This window comes from Podarcis erhardii (genome assembly GCF_964252035.2).
Source record: "Podarcis erhardii genome assembly, chromosome: 1".
In the NCBI taxonomy this organism is placed as follows: domain Eukaryota; kingdom Metazoa; phylum Chordata; class Lepidosauria; order Squamata; family Lacertidae; genus Podarcis; species Podarcis erhardii.
In genome coordinates, this window is record NC_138497.1 from 85,903,960 (window position 1) to 85,916,699 (window position 12,740).

At 46.7% G+C, this 12,740-nt stretch overlaps 2 protein-coding genes across 2 annotated transcripts in view; one reads left to right on the top strand and one right to left on the bottom strand.

The window, feature by feature from the left end:
- Positions 1–221: 221 nt before the first annotated feature.
- On the top strand, positions 222–9,654 carry AIP (AHR interacting HSP90 co-chaperone). Its single transcript, XM_081839414.1, has 6 exons — positions 222–499; positions 2,370–2,549; positions 3,586–3,774; positions 4,185–4,361; positions 4,742–4,883; positions 5,387–9,654. Exons 1-6 carry the CDS (start codon positions 401–403, stop codon positions 5,590–5,592), a joined length of 993 nt encoding a protein of 330 aa, XP_081695540.1. The 5' UTR covers positions 222–400; the 3' UTR covers positions 5,593–9,654.
- Positions 9,141–12,740, bottom strand: part of LOC309328778 (unconventional myosin-X-like) — a 75,872-nt gene continuing 72,272 nt past the window's right edge. Inside the window, exons 40-41 of the mRNA XM_081839141.1 lie at positions 12,518–12,709; positions 9,141–11,931 (exon numbers count right to left, since the gene is read on the bottom strand). Coding sequence (XP_081695267.1) covers positions 11,818–11,931; positions 12,518–12,709 — 306 coding nt within the window. The 3' untranslated portion in view covers positions 9,141–11,817. The remainder of the gene's footprint in view (positions 11,932–12,517; positions 12,710–12,740) is intronic.

The following is a 12,740-nucleotide window of genomic DNA, read 5'->3' on the forward strand; positions in this document are numbered from 1 at the left end:
GATTAGCAGTATGCAATAACTACTACGTTATCTGCAGACTCAGTAGCTCCTGTACGAAGGCAAGGAGCTCCCCCGCAGACTAGGGAGACGCAACAGGCGCGCAAAGAAAAACGCGCAGGCGCAGACTGGGCTCAGGACGCTACTTGGGACAGGAGTTGAGAGCCCAGATCCGCGCAACGCAGCAGCGCCGCCCGCCCCTTTGTTTACAATAAGTATAGCCGGCCGAGGCTGAGCCCGAGTCTTTCCGAAAGACTTCGGCTGCCGCCAGCCGCGTCCGAAGCCGGATACGGAAATAACCGACGACATCCGGCATCCGCCGAAGGGGGCTTCGGCGGCTCATCCGTAGGCTACGGAGACGCACGAAGGTTGCCTCGAAGCAAAACTCGGGCGAGGAGCCATCATGGCGGACCAGGTCGAGCAGCTCCGGGCGGATGGCATCCAGAAGCGGTTGGTGCAGGAAGGCCGAGGGCCCCAACCAGATTACCAAGATGGTACCAAGGTGAGAGAGGACGGTTTCTCAGGGCTGAGGCAAATAACGGAACGAGGCCGGAGGAACGCGCATGCGCAAGCGAGCGGCGATGACGCACGAGGAGGCTAAAATACGCGTGCGCGGTGAAGACAGTGGGGTGCGGGGTTTGCGAGTTGAGTTTGTTACCCACGCTTTATACATCCAGAATTTTGCTAACTCGAGGCTGATTCGTGCCTGCCTTCGAGATGGAGGGATTCTTCCCTTCCCCCACCCCGCCCATAGATGTGCATTTTGCAAGCTGTGCTTCCAAGTCCACTTCGAATATGTGACGGGTTAATCCCGAGGGGGGGAAGGAAGTATGTGTGTGTGTGGGGGGTATTATTTATTTAATAAAATGTATACACTGCTTGGGGGACGCGGGTGGCGCTGTGGTCTAAACCGCAGAGCCTAGGGCTTGCCGATCAGAAGGTCGGCGGTTCCCCAAAGCATCAATTGATACAAGAGACCCTGGCTCAACCTTCAAAACAGGATCATATTTGCAGTGAGAACAGACTTGGTGCTTGTAAACTGAATATGTGCATTAAAATAGGATAAAGCCACATCTGTGCTATCAGTAAACAGTTAACAGATTAATCTGCATAATTGGATAGTGAAGACACTTGACATGTGTTGCTTCTCCCAGTCGTAGTATGTGTGAGAGAAACCTTTATTCCTTTAAGAAGGGCCATAGGTGAGTAGCAGATCAGGTGCTTTGTATGCAGGTTCTGCACCAGGCATCTCCAATTAAACGGAACAGATAGGAAGGGAGAGGAAAGGGCCTCCTCTTCCCGAGACCCTGTTGAGCAGCTGCTGCTAGTCAGAGCACGCAACCCTAAACTAGGGGGCAAATAGTCTGATCTGCTATAAAGTAGCTTCCTGGGATAAAAGTCATCTAAGCCACCTTCAGCTAGTAGCAGATCTGTGTTTATAAGATGCTGAAGCCCCTTCCTGCATTTACACTTCCTAATGCAGTAAACCCCCCCCTTTATTCTCTGCCTGAGAAATTGGGGGACAGAGACATTTATAAAAAGTTATTTTTATTTGCTGTATAATTTCCTACAGCTTCATGAATAACAGTTTCTTCTGGCCCAGTAGCTTGTGAGACCTGCTGCTCAATCCACCCGCATAGCAGTATGGTATGGTTAGTGGGCTGGTACAAGCTTGCGTTTAAGTCGTAGCCATGGGTGGCCAGGACTTGCATGTAGGTGAGTGAGTGGGCTAGCAGAGGAGGGAATGGAGTGCTCTGTTCCTCTGCATCCAGCTTGGTACTACAACTCTCCAGTCTTTCTTTGCCAGCTCCCAGCTGGCTACTAAACATTTTTGTAGGCTAGGTAACTTTTCTGGGCTTATTTAAAACCCTGGGCTAGGACTTTCTATATCTATTTGCTGGTTGATTTGACCAGTTATTTAAATGGATGTTGAGAATCAAATTTGTATTTATTTAATGCTTCCCATATAAAATCCCAAAGTGATTTAGCAACATCCATGTGTGTGTGTGTGTACATGTCAAGGACAGATACAGACGGGGTGTGTGGTGGAACGCCACTTGAAAAGCTTATTGTAGAAAATGAAGGTTATTTGATAGGCACCTAAAAGATGAAATAGTTGGTGCCGGCTTGATGCCATGAAATGGAGCTTCATACCACCATGTTAAAGGTCCAGTTCCTACAGTGCATGGAATGGATCAGCTAATAAGCTGAAATTTCTACAAACTCTGTTCTGAACTTGATTACACTAACTCTTTCACTTGTATACAGTGAGGGCAATGTACTGTGCTATTAGCTTTATTCGTTATATTAGAAGTTGGTTTAATACCACATCAGTCCCTTGATCCAACCACTCTGCTTCCCCTTCTCTTCAGGTGACTTTCCACTACCGCACACTGCTTTGCAGTCCGGACCAGCGAGTCTTGGATGACAGCCGTACCCGAGGGAAGCCCATGGAGCTCATCATTGGCAAGAAATTCAAGCTGCCCGTTTGGGAGACTATCCTGCACACCATGAGAGAGGGAGAGATGGCTGAGTTCTTGTGTGACACAAAGGTAATCCTTGTGGGATGATCAGCCTCATAGAATTGTTGAGTTGGAAGGGACCACGAGGGTCATCTAGTCCAATCCCCTGCAATGCAGGAAGTGGGGCTCAAACCCATGACCTTGAGATTAAGAGTCTCCTGCTCTACCAACTGAGCTATCATAGAACCAACATTCTTAAGTCTTAATTAATGCATGAAGGGGTTAATGCCACAGAATAAGCTGTCCTGCCAGGCTTAGTTAGGTCACTTCCCCTTAGGTCATCAATCCTATTGTACTAACCTCCACGCACATCTACCTGAGCTCAGCATGGCTCTCACAAACCACTCTTTTGAGTTCCTAGACCAATCATATAGAAACTTTAACCACTTTGTAACTTAGCCAACTTTCAGTGTCTGTGCAACTTTATGAAGCCATTCGAAGTCAGTAAACCATTTTTAACTTACCCAATGTGTGGTCTTTTTCTGTGTTAGGGGAGGAGGAAAACTTTGGAAGGAGTTTGGAAGGGTGTATTATGAAGGTCTAACAACTTATATTTCCACACTTTATTTTGCTGTATATTTTGCTATTTTAAATCTGCTGGGGTTCTCTCACTAAACAGTACTTACCTCAGACTTGGATCTTGGCATCCAGGTACTCTTCTTTCTATATACCTGTTTTTAAGTTGAACCCAGAACCCCCACTTCTGCAGCAAGCTAGCTTGGTCTAGTGTGGGAAGTGGCTTAGACATACCAGGCAAGGAGAGGTCTCTTCCCTAGCCCTGGCATCTGTAGTTTCCCTAACACATCCTTATGCTTTCTTGGTGCAGAATTGGAGTTTCCTTGGATGCAGCTTTCAGGATTCTCCTTCCACAACTCACAACTAAGTATTTGGATCTGGCACAGGTGATGGAATGCCAGATTTGTTCTTTTTGGAGAGAAAATACACCATTTCAGCACGGGCACAAAATTTTATCTCATATCTTTGGGGCTGATGGTTATTCCCTGGGAGAGGTTCTTCTCTCCTAGCAAGAAGGACTATGCCTGATCTTTTCTTTCTTTCTCTCCAGCATGTGGTCTTGTACCCAATGGTGTCAAAGAGCTTGAGGAACATTGCGGCTGGGAAGGATCCACTGGAGGGACAACGGCATTGCTGTGGCATTGCTCAGATGCATGAGCATCACTCCCTGGGTTACCCAGATCTCGATGAGCTACAGCAGAACCCCCAGCCCCTCATCTTTGCCATTGAGATGCTCAAGGTGAGGGGAAGGAAAGGTGAGGTCCTCTGGGACAGTCAGAATCAGGAGAGTGATGGCTCTCTTGTGTATTTGGGAGTTTCTCCTGTATGTGGGTGTATGGATGTGCAAGAAGGGAGGAGAAAGCTGATTCCCAACAGATCTGTCTTGTTGTCTGCTTTTATTTTCTTGGCTAAGTACATGAGTTGATTTTGCTAGCTTTTTAAAGGTACCACACAGGGATGAAGCAGCAGCTGCCTACTGAGAACCCTCCTACTATTTCACTTCCCCCCAGTTTCATAAATCTCATCAAAGACGTGTTTTTTTCTTACCTGTGCCCTGAGATGCAGAAGGCACACCGTCAGATGGGCTCTTACAGTGCTCACATTGCCCCCACTATCTAACCCAGCCTGCTGCCTTTGTGCCTTGCTTAGGTGGAAGTTCCTGGCACATACCGGCAAGATCCTTGGGCCATGTCAGATGACGAGAAAGTGAAGGCCGTACCCCTGATCCACCAGGAAGGCAATGAGCTCTACAAGGAAGGCAAAGTGCAGGAGGCAGCTGCCAAGTACTATGATGCCATCGCTTGCCTCAAGAACCTGCAGATGAAGGTGACTGAAGGCGCGTCTTCCTCACACCCTAGTGCAGCTTCACTTTTGTCTACACATTTGTGTTAAGAGGGTGGGTGTGTGAGCTCCGGATGTAGCAGGGATCCCACCTCCCTTGCATCATGCTGCAGAGGCAGATGTGAGTTGTGGATTGATAAGCAGGATTGGCACCGCATAAAGGGCAGCCCTGCTTCCTGTGCAGTTCCTCCCCTGTCCATAAGGTCTGCTCTGATGGCAGAGCTTCCAGGAGGCCACTCCTTTTCAGTCAACAGGGCCCTTGGTTGTGCTGCCCAGCCATCATGGCACCTCTGTTCTCATATGTAGGGGAACCTTTGAAATCCTTCAGCTGTGCCTCACACTCCTTTCCTTGTCCTGTACCCCAGGAGCAGCCCGGATCCCCAGACTGGATCCAGCTGGACCAACAAATCACCCCTTTGCTGCTGAATTACTGCCAGTGTAAGCTGTTGAACGAGGAGTATTACGAGGTGCTGGATCACTGCTCCTCTATTCTCAACAAATATGAAGGTAAGGCATTTTGCTGGCCACACCATGCCCTAGTGGGGACTGGGAAGCAGCTCTGAAAATAGAGAGTTGTGGGATTTGATTAATTTAACTTTGTGTTGCGAGGGACTGCATGTGGGGGCAGAGGCGACCTACTGTGGTTTTAGAGAGCGAGCGTGGTATAGTGGTTAACGTGTTGGACTAGGACTTGGGAGACCAGGGTGCAAATCTTTCAGACATGAAGCTCACTGGGTGACCTTGTGCTATGCTAGTCACTGTCTCCTAGCCTATCCAACCTCACAGGGTTGTGAAGATAAAATGAGAAGGGGAGAACCCTGGTGCACCACCTAGGGGGATGGGTGTGACATATGTCATTTAAAATAAATAAGAGAGTCCTTGCATGTAACTGGGGTTGAGGGGGGAGCTTTGTATTGTGCCCTCGTTGAAAGTGGAATAGACCACTGGGTGGGCCTGGTCAGAGTGTACGGAGCCTGCCTGCATTACTCAGGTGCTGGCTCTCCCCGCAGATAACGTCAAAGCCTACTTCAAGCGAGCCAAGGCCCATGCTGCTGTTTGGAATGCAACCGAAGCGCAGGCTGACTTTGCCAAGGTCTTGCAGTTGGATCCGTCGTTGGGCCCTGTGGTTGCCCGGGAGCTGCGTAGCCTGGAGACCCGCTTACGTCAGAAAGAAGACGAGGACAAGATCCGTTTCAAAGGCATATTCTCCCAGTAGCCACCATGCCGCCTGCTGCTGTCCCACTCGAGACAGCTGAGGCTTTGCTGTCGGTGCTCTATGGCCAGGCAGCGCCAATGGACCATGACACTCCTTGGCTCAGGGCTAGTGCGGCCCTCCCCTTTGCACACATATTGGGGAAGCCGCCCTTTCTTGTCAGCAAAGTATGTTGCCTCTGTGCAAATAGCAGTATTTGCCAAAGGGAAGAGGGAGAGAGAAGAGGCGGCTTTCTGATTTCCCAGGCCAAAGAGGAATGTGTCTGCCAGATTAGGTGTGAGCCTCTTATGTTATCCCTCCAAGTGACCCTTTACCCTGTTCCATTACACACAGTGCCTTTTCCTGTGTTGCTCATGAAGAGAGAAACTTAGCTTGTGTGAGAGCTGCCAGGAGATACTGTGAGGTATGCTTTGTGTTGTGGGCCAAGGCTGAATGGGCCATTTATGATGAGAGTTGCATGAAGGTGATCAGTTCTCCCTTTGAGTGCCATTCCTCCTTGCCATGCCCTCTGTGTGCAGTAGTGCATGTGTTTGCGCTTGTACTCAGTCCATCCTGGCTAGTGTGCAGGTGAGGTTGCCCTTTTCTGGCTGTGTGGGATGATGCCCCAGGATCCAAATACATCTCCCTTTGCGAGGGAACCTTAAGTGGTGTATTGCTGAGTAAGAAGGAACCAAACCGTTGGATGCTCCATCCAGCAGGTCTTTTTAAAGGAAAAAGAGAGACTGCACCTACTGCATTGTGGTTGTTGTGTTGGAAACCCTTGGCTTCTTTAGTTAAAGTGTGTTGTGGTGTGATAGGTCAACCATAGACATGTGGTGCCCTGTGCTGCTTTGCAAACTAGGAGGCTCTGCCGAATGCCAGCTTCCCTGTTACTTGATGTAATGGCTGCTGTCAACATTCCTTGTTGTTCCTGGTGCTTTGTAGCTGGTTGGAGGAAGAAGCACTTTCAAAAAAAAATCTGCTAAAATGAAGAACTCTTCATTTCTTTGGGCCTTTAGTACATGACTGAGAGAGAGGAGTCTTGTGCATGTTGTTTCTTGATGCCTCCAATAGCAAATATTCCAAACTGATGCAGCACAGCAACAGGCCCCAGTTCTTCCTCCCTTCTCTGAGAGGTAGGGCTTGGGAGCAAATAGCAAAAGGTGAGGCCAGCCAACCAGCCCCTGCTAGAATGTATAGATTCGAGCAATATACTGTGCAGCATATTCTGAAACTCCAAGGGTGACTTTGATTAAGGGTGACTGTTGCCACCTCCTGAAACGTCTAAGCCACATCAAGTAGCACAGATAATTGTTGGCGCCAGTGACTTACCTAGGCCAAGGGCACACCAGGAGGGCAGTGCCTCATAAGCACCAACTTTCCCTGTGAGTACAGCAGCCAACAGTAGGGGGATCATGTCAAAGGCTCAGAGTGTTTTTCCCTTCCTTCTGTGTAGGAAAAGATGATGGGTGGACATGGTGTCATAAGCAGCTATTTCCCTTTAATTATTTCAGAAACTGAATCAAAGACAGTCAGATTCACTGAAAGACTTAGGATGCAAAGAACACTTGTTCAGGGCGTTCTTCCGTGAGGAAGGATCTTTGCCCCAACCCACCAAGGTTATTTGCTTGTTAGAATGGGTTTTGTGCTTGGATTGCCAATCTTGGGTACAGAATCAGTGGAGTTCATACCTGAGCAATGTCAGGACAATGGGCTCTTATAATGCCTTGAATCCCTGTTGTATGGTGAGTGTGATTGCAATCTTTGCCTGGACTGTGAAACTGGCCCTAAAAGTGGGAGATACCATTTACCTACCCAGTTCAAATTGGATTACTTGTCTTCCTACCAAATACATCTACAGAGCCAATAATAATGTATGATTTTAATTTTTTTACATCTTCCCAGTTACCTTTCCTTTCAAATCAGTTTATTCTGTTTTGTTGGTCTGTGCTGTCTCTCTTCAGTATACATCTGTACACAGTGCAGACCCCCCCCCCTCCAGACTGTTTTCAGCACCAGTGTGCATAGCACGGTCTGTATAGCTGGATTAAAAACTGTAGCTGTCAAGGTGTCCCATAGGGAAAAGGCACCTTGCTTTTTCAAAGTACTGTGTGCCTGTACACTCCAACTTCTACTCCAGAGGGCAGCCCATTGTTGTCCTGATATTACATGCACTTGCAGAGAAAATGGGAGATCATCCAAACACCATACCAAATCAAAATTGAAATGTCATGAACCAAGCAGAAAGGAACACTTTGTTCATCCTTCTGTGGCTTTAAAATTTGCTACCCAGTGTATATTTAGCCCAGCACATGCCCCTAGGGATAAAGTGGGTGAACAGAGAATGTGGGATCGAACGCCACAGTTGGCACAATCTATTATTTCTGTGCAGCTCCCATTCAGTTCAGCGGCTCTTACACTGGGGAACTTGGCAGTAGATTGTGCTCAGTAACGGTCATCTAAATAACCACCAGTAGAATTCAGAGTTGTACAATAAAGTTTCCTCTCTACCACAAAGTACTGCAAGAAAATGTTTTTGCTTATGTTTTTTAATGGTTAGATTATTGTACGTTGCCTGTCTTTGAGCTACAAAGGTTGTACTGCTTTTTTCTGGACCATATCTATATTTGGAGGAGGTAGGGCTCTGTTGGTCAGCTTTGAGTCTCATGCTACACCTATCAAAGTCTCTGTACTGCTAGTGCAAATCAGTCGCAGAAGACAAGCCTGGCTAACACAGAATCTTTGGGAAATAATTTTTAAAAATCATCATTGTGTTTCTATATTGCAGGTTCAAGTGTATGGTATTTGTTTATATAAAAAACATATTCAAAAGCAATTTGGTGACAGTTCTGGCATCTTTGGGTCCTGGTGGAAACTAGAAAAGAAGCCAGAGGATTAAAAAGTGGTGTGCTTAGTCTAGACCCCCATTTACCTCTGAATTGCCGTCAGTAAGGAAAATTGCAACTTTTTCTTCCAAGAATGAAAACAAGTAATTTGGTATAAAGGAAGGTTGAAACATCTGCATACCTACTCTCCTGTTCAATGGCTTGAACAAGGAGTTGGCGCAGGAAATCAACCCAGGCACAGCCTTGTAAGTAAAATTATTGTACCCTGTTCAGTTGACTTTCTGTAGCCTAATCCCTCCCCTCAGTGATGGGATAGAAATTTTATAAAGCAGCCCAGGAAGGAATAGAGCACTTCTGAAACATGAAAAGCTGTAGCCCATGGGCTGGATACCCATAAGCAGGTTTTTCTGCTCAATTATTATTATTTTTTGGTCGTCTGTTACTAATAATTGACAGAACTCACTGTTGTGAAAATTTACATCTACTTGCACAACAGGACTTCCACCTTGTTTTCCTCACCTCTGCAGCCCCTGTGGTTCCTAAAACTGGGAAGACTGCAGGGGGAAGGAGATGAAGATGGAGTTCCGCTATGCAAGTTCATTCCACCCGTGCATGGACTGTTACAAACAATCCAAGGAATTTGAAAAAAATAAAAAATGGGAAAGAATTCTACAAAAAAAATGTCTTGTGAGCCTGTGAGTGAGGTACTGAAACAAAGAAAAACAATTCCAATACAATAATTTATTAAACTTCCATCTTGTAAAGCCAGTTACAAATTAAACAAACAAAAAGAGCAGAAGGAAATCTGCAATAGAATTAATGGAAGTTATACTTCTAATTGGGTTTAAGCTGCCTGCAGCAACCCATGAGCCAGGACAGAGCAGTAGTTCAGGGCTAAGGACTGGGGAGCAGGAAGGAGAACTAAGAAGGTTCTAGTATGTATCAGACCAAACAGGGAATATCAAGTTCACTAGTCGTCTTTGTTCCACTCTGCAACCTGGTGAGGGCCAAAACAAAGAGGTAAAAACTCTTAATGTGACTCAGTCTGGTGTCTTAAGGCAATGTTTCTCTTTCAAAACTACAGAATGGTGAGACAGTCTGTCCAGCCTTGCTGATGCAACTACATAACATGCACAGGATATTTGGGTGGGCACCTTACAGGAGAAAAGAGGTGGCTGCTAAACCCTGAACTGTGGCTTTTGTGTTTTCGCTTCAATAAAAAAGAAAGCAATTATAATTACATCACTGGATGGCTTCTTCAGACAGGTGTGACTTACTTTATTTGCATTCCCCGGGACAAAGGGATGGGAGTGTGGAAACGAGATCCCTGATTGGACAATCCTTTGTAGAGGAAAAGTTCCAGATTCTTTGGGTTTTACTGAGTGGACTGGACAAGAGATTTGAAATTCAACCTTGGTAGGTCAGAGCAGATTGGCAGCTTGATTTACCTAGCTGAAAAAGAAAGTGGAAAACCCCAAAATAGCCTGGAATAGGGAAAAATGCTGCCTTTGTGCTTAGAGAGGAAGGCATAGTTGAATATAATTCCCCTCATATTACAGAAACGTAGAAATGGATAGTAGACAAAGAATTCAGGATCCTGAGAATCTTGGCTGTATTTTTCTTTTAAAAAAATTAAGTCCCTAGCCCCATAGGCTATGAAAAGATGCATACAAATACCTGGGTAATTGCCAAAGATGTCTCAGAAGGCTGGAGGTGGGCAGAGTAAGATTTGAACCCTTTGGGGACTGGATTGCAATACTTTATCCACCTCTTTACCCCTTTCCTACTGCTAGCAGAAGCAGGATAAAGAGACATATTTTGCATTAACTGCCTTTCATCTGTCATCTGCCAACCCACAGCAAGCTATTAACTTTGGAGGGCTTATGTACATGGCCTTTCTAAGCAACCACAATGGACCAATGTGGCACTTAGCCTAGTGGAACTTGTTGGTCTCCATAACCCCTCCATAAGCTCCCGCTAGAACAGCCCATGGACAGGGATGAAGGAAAGTGTAGCCCAGGAATATCTGGAGGGCCACAGATTCCCCATCCCTGCCCTAGGGCTTCAGCAGCTTACAGGATAAACCCATTCTTCCCAGGTTGGCATGCTGGAGGGTTTCAGGAGAGAATGGAGCAAGTCCTCCGACAGGTGGGGATTCAGAGATGTGCAGCCAACTCATCTGACTCCTCCCTGTGCCCTGTTCCTTCCCTACCTCATCAAGCACAGATGATTCCTTCAGCCTTCTGTGTTCTCAGTTACCTTGACTCTAGTTGGTTTTTCTCTCTGCCGCCTTCGCAGCCAGCTCCCTTCTCTTACCTTCTCAAAATCCATTCATTTAGTCTGTTTTACTATCTGTAGCCTCCCAAGGCTTTGTGTGGCATAAAAACTAGCCTATAGAAAAGGATAAGGAATAAAAGCAGCCCAAACTCCAGGAAGGAAGGGAAAGCAGCATCAAAGTGATTAGGGAAAAGGGACTGTTCTCCTTGCAACTGGATACACGTAGATCTATCCACAAATCTCACCCCCTGGACTCATCAGAGAAATGGGTTTTTTTATACTACCAAGTGGCAAACTCTCCAAACATGCACCATGAGAAATAGCTCCTCTCCAAAGGGCTTGGAAGAACAGCACCAAAAGAAATATGTGTCGTTTTACACACAGCTGGTGGTTTCCATAAGGATCCTGCTTCGAGAGTCACAAGCCTCTGTGAGGATCTCCGCTTACATCAAACAGAGTGGTGGCCTTTTAATAATTGTAGCTTTGAAAACTCTGTGATTTGGAAGTAATTAAACCTTAAACCTCTGGGGATGGTAATACTGATAACACAACACAACCCGCCCCTCCATGCAGCAGAGAGGCTCCCAATACTATATTCAGTAGTAGCAGCTCATCCCTGAGCGAACATCAGCCCCCCAAAGGGTTAGTTTAGTCTTTACCATTGGAGAGCTTGGCTGCCAAATTAACTGGAACCTCTATCTCTTGCGCATGCGGGAATCTTGCTTGGTGCATCACAGCACAACATTGAGACTCCCCACCCACCTGCTGCTTTTATTGCACAAAATATTTCCGCGCCTCAATCTCTTCAAGAAAGGTAGCCACATTTGCTTCTGGTGGTCTCACTTTGCATCTGCAGTAAGGTCTTTACTCCAAGAGTGAGGCCAGAGGGAGCCTGGCCTCCAGCTGCCTTGAGTAGCTAGCCAGAGTAGTCGGGGTTGTGGTTTTGGTTAAAGAGCAAGCCCTACAGCTGTGGGTGCTCAGCATCAGTCCCTTTTTCCTTCTCTCAAAGCAAAGGACAAAAGGGAGATGTTTTCTCCTTCTTACAAAAAAGGATTTTTGCTACAAATCTGGCTGGAACACAGTGTGTATCTTTCCTCAAGGGCTCAGTGCAGCGCCACAGGCCTCATCACCTCGTCCAGATACTCGCACGACTGTCCAGGCTGGTGGCCGATTTGATGCTACAACATTTCTTCACAATCATGTTGATGTAGGCTTTCATGATTTTAATGATCTCTCCCACCTAATAAGATAAGAGGGGACGGTCAGGATCACTTAACGCACTGAGCAGTTATATAGCAGCAATTTCTGATGGTGGCCAGAAGTCAATGGAATATAACTGGAATGGGGACTTGCGAAGGGTCTTCTGTATCCCCTTGCTTTCTCCCAACCCCTACTGCTACTATCACTTTGGGAAACGCAAGAAAGAAGCCTGCATTTCTTTGGCTGTGCATACCTGTTCCCTGAGCAGAATTCAACCCCCGCTTGCACGTGAGGTTTAAATTCCGCTCAAGGAACAGGCACAGTCAGTCCAAAAAAATATGTCAATTGCAGGCTTCTTCCTAGCTCCCCCCACCCTCCTTTGCTCAGGGAACGGGAGGGAGAAATGCTTTGCCAGCTTTGTGACTGGTGATTCCAAAGCCCCACCCACCTGTCAAATCTGACCCATGTGGCCAATCTGGGGAGCTAAAAGGGTTCCCCACCCCTGCAACATACTTTAAAAAGGAAGCCTTTCGGCTTATGCTTTTTGCCCACCCAATCCTGCCTCAGCACAAAAGTGCTTGTGGTCACTCACAAAACAGGCTAACTTAGTGTTCCATGAAGCATACCTGGGGGGTTTCAAAGTACATCTCTCTCTCATCCACTGTCAGCTTGAAGGTATTGGGCTGGGGAGCCCCAAAGAAGACAATGTGCTCATACTGGAACGTTTCTAGGGGTTTGGGGTCTCCCCGTTTGTACACCGACACATTCTCTGTGCTGACACTAAGCCAGAGGTCGTTGGGAAAGCCACCTTCCTTACACTGCAGGAAAGAAACAAGAAGAGTTAGCAAA